Below are 23,154 nucleotides of genomic sequence, written 5' to 3'. Positions count from 1 at the left end.
CAGACTGTCAGCTAACGGGTGTGTCATTTCTGTTACAGCTCTCTACCCATCACAGTTCTGGGGACGTGTCCTTTGTCACATCTCTCTCCCCATAACACCTCTGGGGACGTGCACTTTCTCCTGAAGCTCTCTTCCTATTACAAGCTCGAAGGGTGGATCCTTTTCTCAGGCGGCATGTCCTTTCTGTCACAACTTCTAACAGTAGATACAGCTTGTGGCAGGGGAAGGACAGAACGGAGCATGTGTGACCACCTTATTAGGGGGACGTGCACATTCCTGTGTAGACTTAACACCTAGAGCAGGCATCCTCAAACTGCGGCCCTCCAGCTGTTGTAAAACTACAACTCCCACAATGCCCTGCTGCAGGCTGATACCTGTAGGCTGTTCAGGCATGCTGGGAGTTGTAGTTTTGCAACAGCTGGAGGGCCGCAGTTTGAGGATGCCTGACCTAGGGCACCATTTTAATGAACTAGGCAGAATCTCTATAAAATGGAGCATTTGTGTAACAGAAAGTTAATTAGAAATGCAACTAGTTTTTCAAGCTGAATTATATAGTAACAACATCTGATGGTGGCACAACCCCTTTAATGCATGCCACACTTGTGTTTAATGTGGTTCCTGACTTACCGTACTTCTCATGCAGCAAATAGAAAAAGCATTAATGCATGAGCTGCAGACTCCTCATATGGAAGATACAGGCAGTCATAAGTATGCATTGCTGAGACTACGGGGTGAAGGTAGATGTGCTGTTGAGGAGCAGGAGATGGATCTGCTGAGAATGAGGGGGATGTACTACTACTGACTACTATAGAAGTAGGGAGCATGCTATCACCAGGAGGAGGTAGATGGGGTGGGATTAAATACAACTTTTACAACTGGGGAAGCACTGCTGTGTCTACTAAGGGAGCTTTATAATTCACACTACCAATCATTTTTATCTTCTCACTGATCTATTATCCCCCAAACTGCTTAAAGGGGATGCTTCGATGCCCCGCGCAAAATTTTTGGGAGATCCGGCGACGTACCGGGGTTCTCCACGGGGCTGCCAGGAAGCCCAGTGACATCACCAGCACTGATGGGCGGCATTGATCGCTGCCCTAGCCAGTAAAACGTCTAGGACTGCGCTAAAGCCCGCCCCTCAGAGCCGGTGACGTCACCCAACACACTGTCAGGCGGAAGTTTCCGCCCGGCAGTGTGTTATGATAAACAAAAAAGAGCCGTTCTCCTGCTCTAGCGCAGGGCAAGGGAGCGCATCGGAGCATGAGAAGCACCGATGCTAGCCTCAGGGGGGGCTGCCTGGGTGAAAATAAGGGTATGTCTGGGTTCAGCTCTGAACCCGGACAACCCCTTTAAGAAACAGTTGAAGTTGCTGGTTAAAAGAAATGGTTTATTGTGACTGTGCTGTAAATAGAGCATGCAGTTTTAAGGCAGCTGTGTCATGAAGCAGAAGATCCCTGGCTTACATTTTTTTTTCTCATTAAAGGGGTTGTCCACTTTTTAATATTGATGACTTATCCTCAGGATAAGGCCCCATGCACACGGCCGTTGTTCACGGCCGTGTGCGGGCCGTGGAACCGCGGCCTGGATCCCTTCCTGTGAGCTGGAGCGCACGGCGTCACTGGTTGCTATGACGCCGTGCGCCCCCTGCTGCCGGCACAGTACAGTAATACACTGGTATAGATCATACCAGTGTAGTACTGTATTGCGGCGGCAGCAGGGAGCGCACGGCGTCATAGCAACCAGTGACGCCGTGCGCTCCAGCTCACAGGAAGGGATCCAGGCCGCGGTTCCACGGCCCGCACACGGCCGTGAACAACGGCCGTGTGCATGGGGCCTAAGTAATCAGTATCAGATCGGCTGGGATCAGACTCCTGGCAACCACGCCGCTCAGATGTTTGAAGAGAAGGCAGAGCTCATACGAGCGCTGTGTTCTCTGTTTACCTGCTCGCCGAAGCAATTGCAGCGGTGAGCAGGTGCAATTACAAATATGGCGTTCCCATTCACTTCTATTGGATGGCTCTGTCCGTTTCAAGTGTTCTATAGAAGTAAATGGGGACGCCATAGTTGTAATTACACCTGCTCACGTCTGCAATTGCTGCGGCGAGCAGATAAACCAAGCAGAGAAGGCAGCGCTCGTATAAGCTCTGCTTTCAATTCAAACAGATGATCAGCGGAGGTGCCAGAAGTCGGATAACCGCTGATCTGATGTTAATGACCTATCCTGAGTATAGGTCATGTGGGGATTCGCTCTGGCAGACAGGATAAGCGGACGCAGTATAGAGCCACCAACCAGTTCTTAACTCTTTGGCTTTTTCGCTTTTATTTTTCTTCCCTATTTTCCGTGAGCCATAACTTTTTTATTTTTCCGGTCACATAGCTGTATGAGGGCTTTTTTTTGTGGGACAAGTTGTACTTTCTAATGCCACCATTAATTATGGCATAAAATGTTGTGGGAAGCAGTAAAAAAAAAGAAAAAAATCCAAATGGGGTGGAATTAGAAATAAAAAATAAAAAAAACGCACTCCCTCCACCGTTTTACGTGTTTTGTTCCCACTTCGTTTTTTATATGGCAAAACTGACCCATGCCCTTCATTCTCTGGGTCAGTACGATTACAATGATACCCCATATGTATAGGTTATCTATGTCTAAATAGTGTAACAATAAAAATAAAAAAATAAAAAATTCTCAGTTACATTTTTTTTTTTATATCACCATATTCTGACCCCCATAACTTTTTTAGACTTATGTCTACAGAGCTGTTTAGAGGCTCATTTTTTGCAAAACAATCTGTACTTGCAATTGATACCATTTTAGAGTATGCATGACTTTTTGATCATAAAAAAATGGGGTAAGAGAAGCAATAAAAAAAATGGGAAATCGGCAATTTTGACCTTTTTTTCCGTTACGCCGTTCGCCGTATTGGAATTTTTATTTTGATAGTATTGTCATTTTCGGTCGCGGTGATACCCATGATGTTTATATTTAGGGGCGATTTAAACTTTTATATATTTAACAATTTTTTTTATTTTTTGTGATCATTATGTGCCTCATATGAGCTTATTAAATTTTTTTTTTTAATTTTGGCTTCTCAGGAATTTATTATTAGCTTATTTTACTCACTTTTGCTCATTTCTTATCCTGGCCTGCCATCTGGTGGCCAAAATAAGAATTGCAGTTTGAATACTGTTTGAATACTGTTAGCCTACTCAGTAAGTCTACCAGTATTCAGCGCAACTACCTATGCCCGGATTGGACACACGGGGCATAGGTAGGAAGCCCGGAAGCGCGAGCTTCAACGTTTTTGCGCATTTAGATGCCGTGATCTCACTTGATCACGGCATCTAAATCATTTAATTACCGCGATCGGCATTATTGCCGGTCACGGTAATTAGCCGCAGGTCTCTGCTGTATAAAACAGCAGAGATCTGCCGGAAATGATGCCCACTGCACGTGCGAGCGGGCGTCTTGTTTACACATCGCACCAGCGCCGTACATGTACGGAGCTGGTAGCCTAAGGGTTAAATCAAACGGTTCAGTGTTTATTCACACTTTTGGCAAGTTCATAAACAAAAAGTCACATTCAACACAAAAAGTCACCTTTTGGTTTTGGTATTAGTTTACACCCAGCTGGCAGTTCTGCCTCACAGAGTCCATGAACCGACTTTAGGCGGCCTGTTTCCCCTCACACTGGTCTCAGACCTCCAAGCCCAGTACAAGCCTCAGAACCCAATACAGAGATCCTTTCTGCTGAACCCAGCTGTCTTATAAAAGTCAGCTAGGTGTTGTCAAAACCCAGACCGGCACATGAGTCCAGTCCAGTGTTTTTACCCCACCTGGCCGCTAATCAGTCCAGCAGCACACACTGGGAGGAAAATACCTGCCTCCCCATACAACTCCCTTTACGGTGTCACAGTCATCAATAGTAAAAAGTGGACAAGCCTTTTAAATTATCATGGATTTCTAACAGTGAAAAGTGCTAAAAAAGAAAAAAAAAAAAAAAAAAAAACACACAACAAAGCACTATGTAAGAAGGAGGCCTTAGTGAGTAGCACTGTGGATCATTCTTAATTCTTTGCTATGTTCTACTATGTGACCCACAAGATTGGGTTTACTAGTCAGAGTAGACTAGAAGGTACTCAGCAGCCTTAGAGGGGATGGAGGAGAAGGTGACCATCATCATCTCAAGATGCAATTAATGAAAGCAGAGGATCAATTTCATGATGTGAGGAAAATGGACACCCGTAAGATTTACTTAAATACCTTATAATCATCCATCCATACATGTGCCAGTCGTAAGGAATTATGAGCCATGGTGTCATGGCCACCAGGTGATCCATATGGACGTCTTTTCCGGAATATGTGCCCAACCCTGGAGCAAGGTACAATGAGAAGGCTCCCACCACACATCCAGATCTGAAACAGGACATGAATTATTATTAAAACCAACTAGACCTTTCTGTCATTACTTGACAACTTTTCAAGCCACTAAGAAATGCATAAAGATGAGAAAAGACTGGCAATGAGGATCTGTTGGCCAGGAACCTCGCTGTTCGAGGAGGAAACTCCCCATACAACCACTAATAGTTTTACTATTGATCACATATATTTACATTGGCCAATTATTCCGCCAATCGCACAAAAACAGAGGAGTGAATGAAGTGAATGTCAATAAAAGGACAGGAAATGATCTGCGGATTAGTGGGTGACAGAAGTCTGCAGGAGAGTGTCTCAGTTATGCTTCTCAAAGGATTATCTATATAATGAGGCTGTTTCCAATAGATACCCGAAATGATATCTCCAGATTTTCTCCACCCCAGATGTCCATGCCACTGTCATATTGCCCCAGGGTATTAAAATACTCTCTGTCCATTGCGAAAAGTCCTCCAGCCATCGTAGGAGATCTGCAAATGAAGCAATGCACATAAAGTCACTAGATCAAATACACAAAGGGTGGAGGGCATTTATCAAATCAGGTATGTCAGATTTGTGGCTTAAAAAAGTTGCAAGTCATGGCAATTGCAACGTTTTCTGCGACATTTGGTTCCTCAACCTTTTTAAAGTGATCTACGGTATGTTTAAGAGCTAAAAGTGAGATTAGACCTGGATTATGGCTCATTTACTAAGTACATTTTTTATATATTTATATTTTTTATAATATTTAGTATGCATGCTGGGAGTTGTAGTTTGACAACAGCTGGAGTGACAGATGTTGCCTACACCTGCTGTATGCGATGTTGAGCAAGATGAATCCAAATGATAAAAGGGACTGAAAAACTTGCTCCAGGAAACCGTTCTGCTCTTCGCCACGAGCTGTCTCCGGTACTGCAGCCATTCAGGAGGATTCATCTCATACAACCTCTTTATTGAAGACATAAGGATTGTATTTGGATCAAAAGATGGGGACAAGGTTAAAGCCCTCCAGCAATGCTCCTCAGTATCAATGATAATAACAGGTTTCTGTATGAAAATGTGAAGAAAAGAAATAAATGGTGACCTGCCCCAAATGTAATATACACATTCTACTACTCAGCTCTTCCTGAGGCTTGCTCTACTAAGTGGCTTCTTATTAAGTGGAGTTAAAGAAAAGGAGTTTAAGACGAGGAGCAGGAAACTAAGGTTGGATATAATTTCCTTGTGTGTTGTTGGCCAAATTCTAGGTAGTCCTTCAACTACAGCAGAAAGGGTCTAATTCTAAGTCATATTTACTGTTACTAAATGGGGATTACAACAGTAAAAAAGTATGTGTTGGCCAATTGACAACGCAGTCCAGTGCACATCTTGCATGATGTATGCAGTCCTGGAACAGCCGTTTGAGGGTGTATATCTTTGTTCAAAATGTGAGCAAATTACCCATTTGGAATCGCAAATAGAGTTTTTAAACAGGCAAGTTGCAACACTGAGAGGCATTGACAATTTGCAAAAGAGTTTGCTTCTCACCGAGCAAGCACTCTTTGGGGTAGATGAGGGGGAGGATGATAGAGAGGAGGCTGAGGAAAGTGAGGTAGCTAGCTGGGTAACAGTTAGAAAGCGGGGTAGAGGGAAGAGTGCCAGGGAGGCTAGCCCTGATCTGACACACCAACAATTTTTTACGTTTGGCAGATGAGGGGGGATGTCAGTCCAGGGATGGCACTGCTGCAGCCGGACACTTCCTCTGCCAGTCAGGAGAATGTCAGCTCCAGTAAGCAGGGAACCAGTGCTTGTAGTAGGAGACTCCATTATTAGGGGAACAGATAGGGCAACCTGTCACAAAGACAGTGATCGCCGAACAGTGTGCTGTCTTCCTGGCACTAGAGTTCGTCACATCGCGGATCGGGTTGACAGATTACTGGGAGGGGCTGGAGAAGATCCAGCGGTCATGGTCCATATCCGAACCAATGACAAAGCTAGAGGTAGGTGGAGAGTCCTTAACCCCTTAAGGACTTAGGGCGTACCGGTACGCCCTATTTCCCGAATCCTTAAGGACTCAGGGCGTACCGGTACGTCCTAAGTTTAAATTGCTATTGCGGCGCCCCGGGGGTTGATCCGAACAGGATGCCGGCTGAAATCATTCAGCCGGCATCCTGTCACAACGCCAGGGGGGTCATGTGACCCCCCCCCCGTATCAGCGATCAGACCTGCGGTTTGCTGCGCTTTGTGCAGTTTCTGATCCTCGCAGTCCCTGACAGCGGGGGATCAGAAACTTTAAAATGCCCAAAATGTCGATTTTGCACCCTTCCTGCACCCTGCATGATTTTATGCCGGCGGGCGGTGCAGCAGGCGGGATCGCGATCCCCCGCCTCCACTTGAAAATTCGTTGGTGTACCAGGGTGTCAGCACATTGCTGACACCCTGGTATAAACGGCTGACATCTGTGCAGATGTCAGCAGTTTAACCCTTTCCATACCGCGGTCCGTACAGACCGCTGTATGGAAAAGGTTAACTGTCAGGGAGCTCCCTCCCTCTCCCATCGGGGGGCTGCTGTGCCTTTGCAGCCCCCAGACAGGATGGGGTGACAGAGGTAGGGAGCTCCCCTCCTTACCCTTCCCCGTCTGCGAAGTTGTGGCCACAACTGAGCAGACGGGGGAAGGTTCCCATGGCAACTTCTCAGGCATCCTGCTGTCCATGGTCCTGAACAGATCTGTGCTGAAGGTATAGATCTGTTCAGACAAAGTGTAAGTAAAATACAGTACAGTACACTATATAGTGTACTGTACTGTATTATACAGACATCAGACCCACTGGATCTTCAAGAACCAAGTGGGTCTGGGTCCCAAAAATGTAAAAAAAAAAAAAGTGAACAAAGATAAAAAAAAAAAAAAATTTTTTAGCACTGAATAAAAATAAAATACACTACACATTAGGTATCGCCGCGTCCGTAACGACCTGATCTATAAAACGGCCATGTTACTTTCCCACCACGGTGAACGCCATAAAAAAAAAAAAAAAAAAAATGAGAAAATGGAAATTTTGCCCACCTTACTTCCCAAAAAAGGTAATAAAAGTGATCAAAAAAGTTGCATGTACGCCAAAATAGTACCAATCAAACAGTCATCTCATCCCGCAAAAATCATACCCTACCCAAGATAATCGCCCAAAAACTGAAAAAACTATGGCTCTTAGACTATGGAAACACTAAAACATGATTTGTTTTGTTTAAAAAATGAAATCATTGTGTAAAACTTGCATAAATAAAAATAAAGTATACATATTAGGTATCGTCGCGTCCGTATCGACAGGCTCTATAAAAATATCACATGACCTAACCCCTCAGATGACCACCGTAAAAAAAGCCATTTTTTGTCATCTTACGTCACAAAAAGTGTAATAGCAAGCGATCAAAAAGTCATATGCACCCCAAAATAGTGCCAATCAAACCGTCATCTCATCCTGCAAAAAATGAGACCCTACTTAAGATAATCGCCTAAAAACTGAAAAAAAACTATGGCTCTTAGACTATGGAGACACAAACATTTTTGGGGTTTTAAAAATGAAGTCATTGTATAAAACTTACATAAATAAAAAAAAAATTGTATACAACCTACCCTATAAAATTACCACATGATCTAACCTGTCAGATGAATGTTGTAAATAAAAAAATTAAAAAAACGTGCCAAAAAAGCTATTTCTTGTTGCCTTGCCGCACAAAAAGTGTAATATAGAGCAACCAAAAATCATATGTACCCTAAACTAATACCAACAAAACTGCCACCCTATCCCATAGTTTCTAGAATGGGGTCACTTTTTTGGAGTTTCTACTCTAGGGGTGCATCAGGGGGGCTTCAAATGGGACATGGTGTAAAAAAAAAACAGTCCAGCAAAATCTGGCTTCCAAAAACCATACGGCGCACCTTTCACTCTACGCCCCGCTGTGTGGCCGTACAGTTTTTACGGCCACATATGGGGCGTTTCTGTAAACGGCAGAGTCAGGGCAATAAAGATACAGTCTTGTTTGGCTGTTAACCCTTGCTTTGTTAGTGGAAAAAATGGGTTAAAATGGAAAATTAGGCAAAAAAAAAAAAGAAATTCTAAAATTTCATCCCCATTTGTCAATAACTCTTGTTCAACACCTAAAGGGTTAACGAAGTTTGTAAAATCAGTTTTGAATACCTTGAGGGGTGTAGTTTATAGAATGGGGTCATTTTTGGACAGTTTCTATTATGTAAGCCTCGCAAAGTGACTTCAGACTTGTAGTGGTCCCTAAAAATTGGGTTTTTGTAAATTTCTGAAAAATTTCAAGATTTGCTTCTATATTCTAAACCTTGTAACATCCCCAAAAAATAAAATATAATTTCCAAAATAATTTAAACATGAAGTAGACATATAGGGAATGCAAAGTCATCGCAATTTTGGGGGGTATTACTATGTATTACAGAAGTAGAGAAACTGAAACTTTGAAATTTGCAAATCTTTCCAAATTTTTGGTAAATTAGGTTTTTTTTTATGCAAAAAAAATTAGTATTTTTTTACTTCATTTTACCAGTGTCATGAAGTACAATATGTGACGAAAAAACAATCTCAGAATAGCCTGGATAAGTCAAAGTGTTTTAAAGTTATGAGCACTTAAAGTGACACTGGTCAGATTTGCAAAAAATGGCCAAGTCCTTAAGGTGAAATAGGGCTGAGTCCTTAAGGGGTTAAAAATGATTTCAGGGATTTAGGTCAAAAGCTTAGGCCAAGGACTTCAAAAGGTAGTATTTTCCGAAACACTACCTGTACCACAGGCCACACAAGAAAGGCAGCGGGAGATTAGGGAGAATAACAAGTGGCTCAAGAACTGGTGTAGGAAGGAGGGGTTTGGGTTCCTGGAGAACTTCTCTATTGGCTACAGGCTCTATCGTAGGGACAGGCTGCACCTCAATGGGGAAGGGGCAGCTGTGCTGGGGAGAAAGATGGCTAGAAGGTTGGAGGAGTGTTTAAACTAGGGACTGGGGGGAGGGAAATTACATTATAGGAGGGGAAGATAGTGCAGATAGAGACCGGGGGCAAGGTAGTGGGACTGGGGGAGGAATGGAAGGAGGGACTAGAACAGTTCAGAAGGAAAGGTGTATGGTAAAAAAATATACATAAACCGCTTAATTGTATGTATACTAATGCCAGAAGCCTGACTAATAAAACTGGTGAACTGGAATTAGTGATGTGTGAGGAGGACTATGACATAATGGGAATAACTGAGACATGGCTGGATGATAGCTATGACTGGGCAGTTAACGTACAAGGTTACAGCCTGTTTAGAAAGGATAGTCAAAACTGGAGCGGGGGAGGGGTCTGCCTTTATGTAAAGTCCGGTCTAAAGTCCACACTCCGCGATGATATAAGTGAGGGACATGAACATGTGGAGTCACTGTGGGTAGAGATACATGGAGCTAAAAAACAACAATAAATTACTAATAGGAGTTTACTATAAACCACCTAATATACCAGAGTCCACAGAAAATCTACTGCTAAATGAGATTGACAAGGCGGCAAATCATAATGAGGTGGTTATTATGGGGGACTTCAACTACCCAGATATAGACTGGGAAACTGAAACTTGTATGGCCTCATGCACACGACCGTTGTGTGCATCCGTGGCCGTTGTTCCGTTTCTCGTTTTTTTTTTTCGCGGACCCATTGACTTTCAATGGGTCCATGGAAAAAATCGGCACCACGGAAAAAATGCACCGTTTTGCAGCAGAGACCGTGATCCGTGTATCCTGTCCGTCAAAAAAATATGACCTGTCCTATTTTTTTGACGGACAACGGTTCACGGGCCCATTCAAGTCAATGGGTCCGTGAAAGAACACTGATGCACACAAGATTGGCATCAGTGTCCGTGATCCGTGGCCGTAGGTTACTTTCATACAGACGGATCCGAAGATCCATCTGCATAAAAGCTTTTTCACATCTAAGTTTTCACTTTGTGAAAACTCATATCCGACAGTATATTCTAACACAGAGGCGTTCCCATGGTGATGGGGACGCTTCTAGTTAGAATACACTACAAACTGTGTACAAGACTGCCCCCTACTGCCTGGCAGCACCCGATCTCTTACAGGGGGCCGTGATCAGCACAATTCACCCCTTCAGGTGCGGCACCTGAAGGGGTTAATTGTACTATCATATCCCCCTGTAAGAGATCAGGGCTGCCAGGCAGCAGGGGGCAGACCCCCCCCTCCCCAGTTTGAATATCATTGGTGGCCAATGCGGCCCCCCCCTCCCTCTATTGTAATAATTCGTTGGTGGCACAGTGTGCGCCCCCCCCGCCCGCCTTCCTCCCTCTATTGTAATAATTCGTTGGTGGCACAGTGTGCCCCCCCACCGCCCCCCCTTCCTCCCTCTATTGTAATAATTTGTTGGTGGCACAGTGTGCGCCCCCCCCGCCCGCCTTCCTCCCTCTATTGTAATAATTTGTTGGTGGCACAGTGTGCGCCCCCCATCGGCCCCCCCTCCCTCTATAGCATTAACATTGGTGGCCAGTGTGCGGCCTTCCATCTCCCCCCCACCCCCTCCCCATCATTGGCGGAGTTCGATCGGAGTCCCAGTTTAATCGCTGGGGCTCCGATCGGTAACCATGGCAACCAGGACGCTACTGCAGTCCTGGTTGCCATGGTTACTTAGCAATAGTACAATAGTAGAAGATTCATACTTACCTGCGAGCTGCGATGTTCGTGTCCGGCCAGAAGCTCCACCTACTGGTAAGTGACAGGTCTGTGCGGCGCATTGCTAAATGAACTGTCACTTACCAGTAGGAGGAGCTAAGTAACCATGGCAACCAGGGCTGCAGTAGCGTCCTGGTTGCCATGGTTACCGATCGGAGCCCCAGCGATTAAACTGGGACTCCGATCGGAACTCCGCTGCCACCAATAATATGGGGGGGGGGGGGGGAAGATGGGAGGCCACACACTGGTCACCAATGTTGTTAATGCTATAGAGGGAGGGGGGCCGATGGGGGGGCGCACACTGTGCCACCCACGAATTATTACAATAGAGGGAGGAATTGGGGGGGGGGGCGGGGGCGCACACACTGTGCCACCAACTAATTATTACAATAGAGGGAGGAAGGGTGGGCGCACACTGTGCCACCAACAAATTATTACAATAGAGGGAGGAAGGGTGGGCGCACACTGTGCCACCAACAAATTATTACAATAGAGGGAGGAAGGGGGGGCGCACACTGTGCCACCAACGAATTATTACAATAGAGGGAGGAAGGGGGGGGCCCGTGGGGCGCACACAGTGCCACCAACAAATTATTACAATAGAGGGAGGAAGGGGGGCGCACACTGTGCCACCAACAAATTATTACAATAGAGGGAGGAGGGGGGGGGGGGCGCACACTGTGCCACCAACAAATTATTACAATAGAGGGAGGAAGAGGGGGGCCGGCGCACACTGTGCCACCAACAAATTATTACAATAGAGGGAGGGAGGGGGCCGCACTGGCCACCAATAATATTCAAACTGGGGAGGGGGTCTGCCCCCTGCTGCCTGGCAGCCCTGATCTCTTACAGGGGGATATGATAGTACAATTAACCCCTTCAGGTGCGGCACCTGAGGGGTTAATTGTGCTGATCACGGCCCCCTGTAAGAGATCGGGTGCTGCCAGGCAGCAGGGGGCAGTCTTGTACACAGTTTGTAGTATATTCTAACTAGAAGCGTCCCCATCACCATAGGAACGCCTCTGTGTTAGAATATACTGTCGGAAATGAGTTTTCACGATCTAACTCATATCCGACAGTATATTCTAACAGAGGCGTTCCCATGGTGATGGGGACGCTTCAAGTTAAAATATACCATCGGATTGGAGAAAACTCCGATCCGATGGTATAAAAGGGACTCCAGACTTTACATTGAAAGTCAATAGGGAAGGATCCGTTTGAAATGGCACCATATTGTGTCAACGTCAAACGGATCCGTCCCCATTGACTTGCATTGTAATTCAGGACGGATCCGTTTGGCTCCGCACGGCCAGGCGGACACCAAAACGACTTTTTTTTCATGTCCGTGGATCCTCCAAAAATGAAGGAAGACCCATGGACGAAAAAACGGTCACGGATCACGGACCTACGGACCCCGTTTTTGCGGACCGTGAAAAAAATACTGTTGTGTGCATGAGGCCTATATCTCATAAAGGAAACAGGTTCTTGGCAATAACCAAAGACAATTACCTCTCCCAACTGGTTCAGGGCCCGACTAGAGGGACGGCCATACTGGACTTAGTATTAACCAATAGGCCTGACAGAACAGACGTGCAGGTCGGGGACACCTGGGAAATAGTGACCATAACCTTCCAATTATCATTCAAAAAAGAGTGTTTCTACAGGGAGGAACAAAAATACCAAACTTCAAAAAAGCTAAATTTAGCCAACGAGGTCATAGGCCTAACTAACTGGGACAGTCCTCAAAAATATATATACAGCCACAAAATGGGATATCTTTAAAAGCATCCTAAAATCCCATTGTGAGAGGTACATACCGTATGGGAATAAAAGGTTAAGGAACAAAAAGAAACCAATGTGGATAAATAGAACTGTAAAGAAAGCAATAAATGACAAAAAGAAAGCATATAAATCACTAAAACAGGAGGGTAGCACGGAAGCACTGAAAAACTATAAAGGAAAAAAATAGAACATGTAAAAAAACAACTAAAAGCGGCCAAACTAGAGACTGAGAGATTAATTGCCAAAGAGTAAAACTAACCCTAAAATGTTCTTTAATTATATAAATGAAAAAAGTATAAATCTGAAGGTGTCGGCCCTTTAAAGAGTAATGAGGGGGGAGTCACAGAGAGCGACGAGGAGAAAGTATTTTTTTCTCCAATGTATTCACTGAGAAAAATAAAATGGCAGATGACATGCAGAATGTAAAAATAAATTCCCCATTAAAAGTGCCCTGTCTGACCCAGGAAGAAGTACAACAGCGACCTGAAAAGATTAAAATAGACAAATTGCCAGGACCGGATGCCATACACCCCCGTATCCTAAGGGAATTAAGTGATGTCATAGCCAGACCCTTATTTCTGATATTTGCGGACTCTATACTGACAGGGAATGTCCCACAGGATTGGCGCATGGCAAATATGGTGCCAATATTCAAAAAGGGTCCAAAAACAGAGCACAGAAACTATAGGCCGGTAAGTTTATTTGACACTGAAGAGGACAGTATACTACTACAGAGGGATCTGGATAGATTGGAGGCTTGGGCAGATAAGTGGCAGGTGAGGTTTAACACTGACAAATGTAAAGTTATGCACATGGGAAGGAATAATGCAAGTCACCCGTACACACTAAAGGGTAAAACACTCGGTAACCCTGACATGGAAAAGGATCTAGGAATTTTAATAAACAACAAACTAAGCTGCAAAAACCAGTGTCAGGCAGCTGCTGCCAAGTCCAATAAGATAATGGGTTGCATCAAAAGGGGAATAGATGCCGTGATAAGAACATAGTCCTACCACTTTACAAAATCGCTAGTCAGTCCACACATGGAGTACAGTGTACAGTTTGGGCTCCTGTAAACAAGGCAGACATAGCAGAGCTGGAGAAGGTCCAGAGGAGGGCAACTAAAGTAATAACTGGAATGGGGCAACTACAGTACCCTGAAAGATTATCAAAATTAGGGTTATTCACTTTAGAAAAAAGACGGCTGAGGGGAGATCTAATTAAAGGGGTTGTCAGTTATTTTTTTTGTTCTTTCTATGTTCCTAACTGGGCAAATATAACAGCTTTCCAATTAACTCACTTTATCTCCAGTGGCCGGTTTCTCAGATTTCACTGAGGGTCACATGACCCGTGATGTCAGCTTCTCTCCCTGCTCTGATAAACTTTGTTTACAAGCCTGTAAATGAGAAGTCACTGTGCTGGCCATGCCCCCTTCACTACCTCTGCTCTCTCTCTTAGGATTCTTAACCCCTTCAGCTGCACACACTGGGTATCTGCAGCAGTGACAATTCTGGGCACAGGAGCTGAAGGACTAGAGAGCATTGCACAAGAAGGTAGGGGGAAGATCCTGTGTGTATTAGCAGTGTCATTATACAGGTGGGGCTTTTAGTTCTACACATACAACATGCTGCAGAGTCTCCCTGCAGGCAGACATGTCACTCAGGGCAGCTCTTGTAGCCACTCTCTTAGCAGAGCAGGGGGAGGGGCAGAGATTGTTTTTATTGCATGTAAACAAAGGACCAGAAAAGAACCAGGGAAATGAGGAAATATATATTATTTTTTTTGCATAAAACTTTCTTAGCTTAGTTATATATTGCTGCCCATCAGATTTTCTGTGCTATATATATTTTTTTTTTTCCATAACTTGGACAACCCCTTTAATATGTATAAATCTATCAGGGGTCAATACAGAGCTCTCTCCCATTATCTATTTATCCCCAGGACAGTGACGAGGGGACATCCTCTGCGTCTAGAGGAAAGAAGGTTACGGTAAGAGCAGTGAGACTATGGAACTCTCTGCCTGAGGAGGTGGTGATGGCGAGTACCCTAAAAAAGAGTTTAAGCGGGGCCTGGCTGTATTTCTGGAGCGTAATAATATTACAGGCTATAGCTACTAGAGAGGGGTCGTTGATCCAGGGAGTTATTCTGATTGCCTGATTGGAGTCGGGAAGGAATTTTTTATTCCCCTAAAGTGGGGAAAATTGGCTTCTACCTCACAGGGTTTTTTTTTTTGCCTTCCTCTGGGTCAACTTGCAGGATGACAGGCCGAACTGGATGGACAGATGTCTTTTTTCGGCCTTATGTACTATGTTACTCTTTTTAAGGCCTCATGCACACGAACGTATATTCTTTCTGTGTACGTTCGTTTTTTTTTGCGGACTGTATACAGAGCCATTCATTTCAATGGGTCCTCAAAAAAAAAACATTCTGTTTCCATATGTCCGTTCTGCAAAAAAATAGAACATGTCCTATTATTGTCCGCAGTACGGACAAGGATAGTACTGTTCTATTAGGGGCCAGCTGTTCCCTAAAATACGGAATGCACACGGTTATCATCCGTATTTTTTGCGGACGGCAAAATACATACGGTCTTGTGCTTGAGGCCTAAAAGAACATCTGTTAGCAGATTTGTACCAATGACACTGTCTGACCTGTCAGGCTACTTTCACACTGGCGTTTTGGCTTTCTGTTTGTGAGATCCGTTCAGGGCTCCCACAAGCGGTCCGAAACGGATCAGTTTTGCCCTAATGCATTCTGAATGGAAAAGCATCCTCTCAGAGTGCATCAGTTTGCCTCCGTTCCGTCTCCATTCCTGCTTTGGAGGCGGACACCAAAACACTGCCTGCAGCATTTTGGTGTCTGTCTGACAAAACTGAGCCAACTCGATCCGTTCTGACACACAATGTAAGTCAATGGGGACACCATCTGGCACAATGAAAAACGAATCCTTGCACACAATGTAAATCAATGGGGACGGATCAGTTTTTCACTGGCACAATAGAAAACGGATCTGTGCTCCATTGACTTTCAATGGTGTTCAAGACGGATCCGTCTTGGCTATGTTACAGATAATACAAACGGATCTGTTCTGAACGGATGCATGCGGTTTTATTATCTGAACGGATCCGTCTGTGCAGATCCATGATGGATCCGCACCAAACGCGAGTGTAATAGTAGCCTTCGTATAACAACGAATGCTAGCTTCTGCTCGGATCTCCGGGGCACGGATGGTGCAGGACTGCACTCCTACAGCGATAAAATGTAAGCAATTTCCAGCCACCGGTATTGGTAAAATCCATTCAATTTAATTTTTTCTCCATTAAAAGCAGTTACAAAAGATAAATACAAAACAGGCCTCACATCTCTCTAACGCATTTCCGGTACACACTTGTAGCACCCTTAGTCAGAGTCACTAGATGACTACACCAGTCAGGTTTTGTGGTGGAAAGGAGGGAGAGGACACCCCCAATGGGTGTGATTGGCATAGAGGAATACTAGCCACTTCCAAATTAACCCCTTGACCACCATAGAAAAACTAGCTTACGTTTATTTATTTATTGAAAGTAGCCTTACATGTGCCCTTGGTAGCTGAAGTAATCCGTGTTGGTCCCATGGTTATATGTGCCCGCATTGCTGAGAAAAGTGATGTTTAAGATATGTAAATGAGCCTCTAGGAGCAACGGGGGCGTTGCCATTACTCCTAGAGGCTCTGCTCTCCCTGCAGCTGCTGAGCCCTCTCCACTTTAGACCGCCTGGACCTGTCAATCAAACGTCACCACACCTGTGTGGCCCTGTCAAAGTGGAGAGGGCGCGGCAGTTGCTGAAAAAGAGGAGCCTCCAGGTGTAACGGCAACACCCTCGTTGCTCCTAGAGGCTCATTTGCATATATTAAAACTTCATTTTTCTCAGCAATGCCGGCACATATGAACATGGGACCAACACAGATGTCTTCAGCTGCCAAGCGCACATGTAACAGGTCAGCCAGTGTCATAGGTACAAAGCTGCTGACAGATGCCCTTTAAAGGGACAGTGTGGGTTCACCGCAATCCCTGTGTGTAAAGTATAGGTATGATTCCATGGCATGCACAGCTGTAAAACCCGGGTGATGGAAAATATCTGTTTATCCTGCCTGTAGCTTTTACTGATAATTATTAGCGTAATTGATATTTGTGATGTGGATACAGAACGGCCCCCAGTGTTTGATGACTTCTGGGAAGTATTTTTTTGTGGAGCTCTTTTCTGGAAAGTTAAAAAAAAAAAAAAATCACTTCCATACTGCAGCAGTAAATTTATAGCGCTTCAGATATGCCGCCAACAAAACCACATAACATTTTCCAATAAACAATCCAGCTAATGGAATCAAGTCCTATCCATTTCTTGGTAAAATTATTCCTACAGATTCCAGATAGAGAGAGAGCCAGGTCAAGCACTCCCATTCCGTCTCTGCCAGAACTGGCAGCCTGTGGGAGCGGGGCCTGTGCGCCTCCAGGCTGCTCCGATCTGGGACACAAAGGACAGCAACAACAAGAATCCGACAATAATGCTTCTTATGTTGTACAGCTTCTCAAAACGGAGCAATGACTACTGGGGGCACGCCTCGCTGCATTCTTACTCTACAATCTGTAGGCTGGGTGTCAGATCAGATGCCGCCAACGGTAGTCAGGGCTGAATGGCATCAACATATCCTAATGTCTCTGCAATCCGTAGTGTGCGAAATGTGACCATACAAATGTAAACACTTACCGAAATGGAGCAGTAAATCCGTTGGGACCTCCTAGTTCAGACAGAGGCACCGTGTCCCACTTAAAGTGGAGACCCCAATTAAATCCGCCACGCACAACAGGGGACGAGCTGTACATTAAGGTGTCCGCGCTGATGATGTCGATGACTGGACACACCACCGTCTTGGGATTTTCCTTGATGGGGGTGAGCAGAGGCTGTAACCACATCTCATTAACCTCACAGTGACTGTCCAGGAACACCAGGACGTCCCCTGAAAGGAGAGAAGATGGAATATTAAGTATCAACAACGGGAGGAGAACATTAAAAGCTACTAAAGTCAAACATTTACCACCTATCCAGAACCACAGACAGTACATAGTCACACACAGCGCAGTAGTTCAATTAACCCCCTAATAGTCACATTATCCTCCCCAAAATGTCACTTTTTAATGTAGATTTTTGAGTCTGGGTGACTTAGAGTTATGTCATGACTCATGTAAGAAATGAAAATCATACATCATATAATACATAATTTCTTTCTAACAAAGCTACAACCAGCCCTGTACCTCACATGGATTCAGGGATCTCCACATACATGGATCTTCTAGATTCTCTTTAGACTGCCAGATCAGGTGGTGTGTCCTTTCTGCTGCAGGCGGTGACAGGGACTAGCCTCCCTGTCGTCGCACAGGTGACCCTAGGCTTGTCCCTGTCACCACCTCCCATTGGCTTGCGCCCTCCACAATGTTTTCATCCGCACAACAGGGACGCGGGTGCTGGGGAGTGAGGCAAGTACAGTGTGTGCGAGGGGGATTTCATGGGTCGGATAACCCATTTAAGGGACAGTTGCAAATATGGTATATGTATCTAAAGCCAAATTCTTCTAAAACAAGGCCTAGATTGCTGCTCTAGCTCAAGTCTACTTCCCCATATTAACCAGAGCAAAAAGCAGCTTTTATTCTGGCAGACCCATCACATCCATGTATTACATGGATAACCATTAATATGGAAGCCTGTTTGCTAAAAGGAAATAAATGGCCAGCCACAGGTTTCCCGGTGGCAATGAAAAGGGGTTGGTCCGAGATTCTTACCAGTAGCATGAGAAGCTCCAACCATTCTTCCACGGATAAGTCCTTCCCTCTCTTTGTTTCTCACCAGTTTCACCTTGTCGGGTAGGTTTTCCTTAATGTAATCATCTAACGACTCCTTCAAATCACCTGGCAAAAAAGAGGTACAAATGTAGAGGGCAGGATTTTGCCTTAATGGGATACATTTCCCAGCATCCAACAGCAATCCCAGGAAACAATCCCCTGGCTGCTATTACAGAGTTGGTCTCCAGTATGCCTGGTTTAATAGAGCTGTTCCTGCTGAGAGGTGCTCTTTATGGCTGAAAAGCATATAAAAAATTCAAGAGCCAACAGGACTTCAGATAGTTCACGCCAAGGCCTCATGCACACTGGAAAACAGCTTATACGGCAGTACATAGAGTTGTACAGGCTCCATCGGACCCCCTAAGGAGCGAGTACAGTGCGTTCAGGTGTTCAGACCCTTTCACTTTTCTCACATTTTGTTAGGTTGCAGTCTTGTACTAAAATAAAAAATAAAATCAAGTTTTCCCCCCATAAATCTGCATTCAATAACCCAGAATGAGAAAGTGAAGACAATCTTAATTTTTGTGCAAATTTATTAAAAAAGAAAAATGTGAAATTTTGCCTGGGCATAACTATTCAGATCAGTGTTCCCTCTAAGCCTTGGCAGCTGCTGAGCGGGGTCGGCTTAGAAATGGGCAGTGCCTAGTCAAAGGTGTTTCTACATGGAATAACGCAACAACAGTTTAACAGGATAGGGGATAACTATCAGATTGGTGGGGGTCCTACCACTGGGACCCCCGCTGATCACAAGAACAGGGGTCCCATATACTAGTTATATACTATAACTCCTAACAACCGGAATACCCCTTTAAAAACCAAAGCACATCTCTAGCTATGTGCCGATTCCATTGCGCAAATTTCAAGATTCTCCTGTATACGCTGCAGACTGTCTACATGCAATACTGTTTCCCCCCCCCCCCCGCAAAAAAAACAGCACGACTGCCACAGGTGGACGTACCCTAAAACGTACAATCTGTGTACCTCCAAACGGCGATGACACAAGACACGATGGCACTGACAGACGTGTGCACCATAATAAAAACGATATCTGTCACGTGGCAGCTCACATCCCCTCACACCTACAACTACATATGAAAAACAGGGAAAAAAATATGGCGCAGTTTTCACCCGGCAACAGTGCCCCGAAGTGCAGAATGAAAGTTTTGCACACTAGGGCACCATAAGTAGGTGGCATGCCTGCCACACACAGAAGGGCCATGAAGGAGGTGACCCAATGTTGAAAGTAGTGCACATAACTCGCTGGGAGTTGTAGTACTGGCAGTTGTCTAATATGATGGGCTTCTTACTAAATGCCAGGGTAAATGGGTGACATGAGCATGATGCTTGTCACAACTCCCCAGGTGGACAAAGGCCCTTGCCCCAAATACGGTGCATCCCACCCCTGTCAGGCCGGCGCCATGTACCCCCTACACTGCAGCATGTTGTTGGCCACTCTGCCCTACCTGGGTGCGGCCTGACCCCGTTGACATACTCACAGACAGCTCGCTCATCCGGAGCAGAGACTACAGCACAGAACACACGTCATCTTGGTCATCCCGCCAACAGTCTTACGTGAAGTGACAGCAGCTGCTGTGTACATTGACGCACGCGCCTCAGACTGTGGATTATTCACCTGGCACCATAACGCCACTACCGCGCCCTGCTGCTGCTTGCCCTCTCCTCTCTCAGACTGTGAGAAATGAGATTCTCTGGTCTGATGAAAGATTTAACTTTTTGGCCTCAATAATAAGTGTCACGTTTTGGAGGAAACCAGGCACTGTGCAATACAAGCCCTACAGTGAAGCATGGTGGTGGCAGCATCACGCTGTGGGGTGTTTTTCAGTGGCTGGGACAGGGAGTCAGGTCAGAGTTGAGGGAAAGCTGAGTAAAGCAAAGTGCGCTTTAAAGGATCTGCAGAGAAAAATGGCAGAAAACTTCCAACTCTAAGGCCCCTTTAACAGGGGCGGGTGCAATGCACAAGGTGAACGCACTGCACCCGACTGAATCCGGACCCATTCATTTCTATGGGGCTGTGCAGATGAGCAGTGATTTTCCCGCATCACTTGTGCGTTGTGTGAAAATCGCAGCATGCTTCTCTTTGTGTGTTTTCCACGCAACGCAGGCCCCATAGAAGTGAATGGGGCTGCGTGAAAATCGCAAGCATCCACAAGCAAGTGCCGATGCGGTGCGATTTTCATGCACAATTGCTAGGAGACGATCGGGATGGAGACCCAATCATTATTATTTTCCCTTATAACATGGTTATAAGGGAAAATAATAGCATTCTGAATACAGAATGCTTAGTACAATAGGGCTGGAGGGGTTAAAAAATAAAAATAATTTAACTCGCCTTAATCCACTTGTTTGCGCAGCCCGGCTTCTCTTCTGTCTTCTTTGAGGAACAGGACCTTTCATGACATAACTGCACTCATCACATGATCCATCACCATGGTAAAAGATCATGTGATGGACCATGTGATAAGCGCAGTGACGTCATCATAGGTCCTATTCCTCAAAGAAGACAGAAGAGAAGCCGGGCTGCGCGAACAAGTGGATTAAGGCAAGTTAAATTATTATTATTTTTTTTTAACCCCTCCAGCCCTATTGTACCAAGCATTCTGTATTCAGAATGCTATTATTTCCCCTTATACATGTTATAAAAGGGAAAATACAATCTACAGAACACCTAACCCAAACATGCCGATTTTTCTCACGCGCGTGCAAAACGCATTACAATGTTTTGCACTCGCGCATTTTCCAGGGACGCACCCGCATCTTATCCGGGCCAATAAAATGAAAGAGGCCTAAGTGTGCAAACTTTGTGGCTTCATACTCAAGAAGACTGGAGACTGTAATCGTTACCAAAGGTGCTTCAACTGCGGCAAGTCTGGAGTAAATGGTCTGAATACTTATGTCAATGTAATAAATTAGCCAAGATTTTGAACATTCTCTTTTCACTTTGTCATTAGAGGGCACTGAGTGCAGACTGATGGGGAAAAACTGTTTTATTTTTTATTATTTTAACACAAGGCCACAACATAACAAAATGTGAAAAAAGTGAAACGATCTGAAGACTTTCTGAATGCACTGCACATCGGGAGTCCAATGAGGCACGCCACAATTTTGATTCTACTAATCGAGTTTTGGTACTGTGTATGTGTATGCCTGAATCATACAGATGCAGAGAACTATGCCTCTATGGCAGCCCTATTACAGCTCCATTTTCTACAACCATTTTATTGACCTCTAAATGTAAATGCATTCCAGATCCTACAAAATCACTTTCCCATACGCATTGGTGACCTCCACCTATTGAGCAGCTGCTTCTCTTCGAGTGTCTCTGGGGCCTGTGCAGCTGGAAAACAAGCACACACAGCGGCCCCCCCAAAAAAAGGGCAGGATTACGTCACTTCTTTTAATAATTATACAGAAGGTTCCAACAAGATCATCAGCAAGGACTGGACTTCAAGCCAGATAACAAGATTACACTGAAGGATTGTCAGATGACACCGCAATGTAGGGCCACTATTACACCATCTATACCGACCTAAAAAGATTTTATATACAATAATGTTTAATAAAAAGAGATGTCACATTAAAGTGTATAAAAATAAATAAAATAAATAAATGTTATAATATATAAAAAAAAAAAAATCCAAATAAATGTAACACAGCACTCCTTAGATAAAAAGTGAAAAAAATACAAAATTTTCTCAACACATGTTGATACAGGCAACGTTTCAGCTCTCTCACAGAGGCATTATCAAGCCATAACTGCTGTGAGAGAACTGAAACGTTGCCTGTATCAACATGTGTTGAATACATTTTTTATTTTTTCACTTTTTATCTAAGGAGTGCTGCGTTACATTTATTTGGATGGTGTTTGGACCCCAGGACCCAGGGGAAAACGCTGGCACCTGAATCATTTGCATCACCTGAAGTGAAAGGAGTGCTGCCCTGCCATCTTTTGGATAGAAGTAAAAAGAAGCAGCATCCCTCGGCGCAAGGAACCAACCAAAGGCGTATGATGAATCTTCAAAAGTATTTATTGCAATCACACAACGCGTTTCGGGGAAAGGGTCCCCTTCATCAGATGAAGAATATTGCATAACAGATGGACAAACATGCTGGATATATATACACAAAAAATGGTCACATGCAAGAGAGGTCAGGGGGGAGGTGGGCGTCACCTCAAAAACTCCCCAAACTGGAATTAAAGCAATCAATATATAAACTGGTGAAATAGGATACATACATATATTAACTGGCCCATTGGGCTTACAGGCTACTACATGAATGTATTTTAATCATTGACAGAAAGAAACATCGCTTTGAGGTGCAGCCCATCACTGAGGAGGAGGAACAGTGTCACACAGGGTCA

General features: G+C 44.7%; 1 protein-coding gene across 2 annotated transcripts in view; it reads right to left on the bottom strand.

Annotated features, from left to right (window-relative positions):
* GALNT11 (polypeptide N-acetylgalactosaminyltransferase 11) overlaps nucleotides 1–23,154 on the bottom strand; it is a 50,622-nt gene that overhangs the window by 5,533 nt on the left and 21,935 nt on the right. For both annotated transcript variants that reach the window (XM_044294342.1, XM_044294343.1), the window contains exons 5-8: nucleotides 18,714–18,839; nucleotides 17,644–17,893; nucleotides 4,785–4,902; nucleotides 4,262–4,414 (exon numbers count right to left, since the gene is read on the bottom strand). In XM_044294342.1, the coding sequence (XP_044150277.1) occupies nucleotides 4,262–4,414; nucleotides 4,785–4,902; nucleotides 17,644–17,893; nucleotides 18,714–18,839 (647 nt within the window). The remainder of the gene's footprint in view (nucleotides 1–4,261; nucleotides 4,415–4,784; nucleotides 4,903–17,643; nucleotides 17,894–18,713; nucleotides 18,840–23,154) is intronic.

The sequence above is a fragment of the Bufo gargarizans genome, chromosome 5, assembly GCF_014858855.1.
Source record: "Bufo gargarizans isolate SCDJY-AF-19 chromosome 5, ASM1485885v1, whole genome shotgun sequence".
Lineage (NCBI taxonomy): Eukaryota > Metazoa > Chordata > Amphibia > Anura > Bufonidae > Bufo > Bufo gargarizans.
Note: the sequence above shows the minus strand (reverse complement) of the source record. Positions and strands in the feature narration are given on the sequence as shown.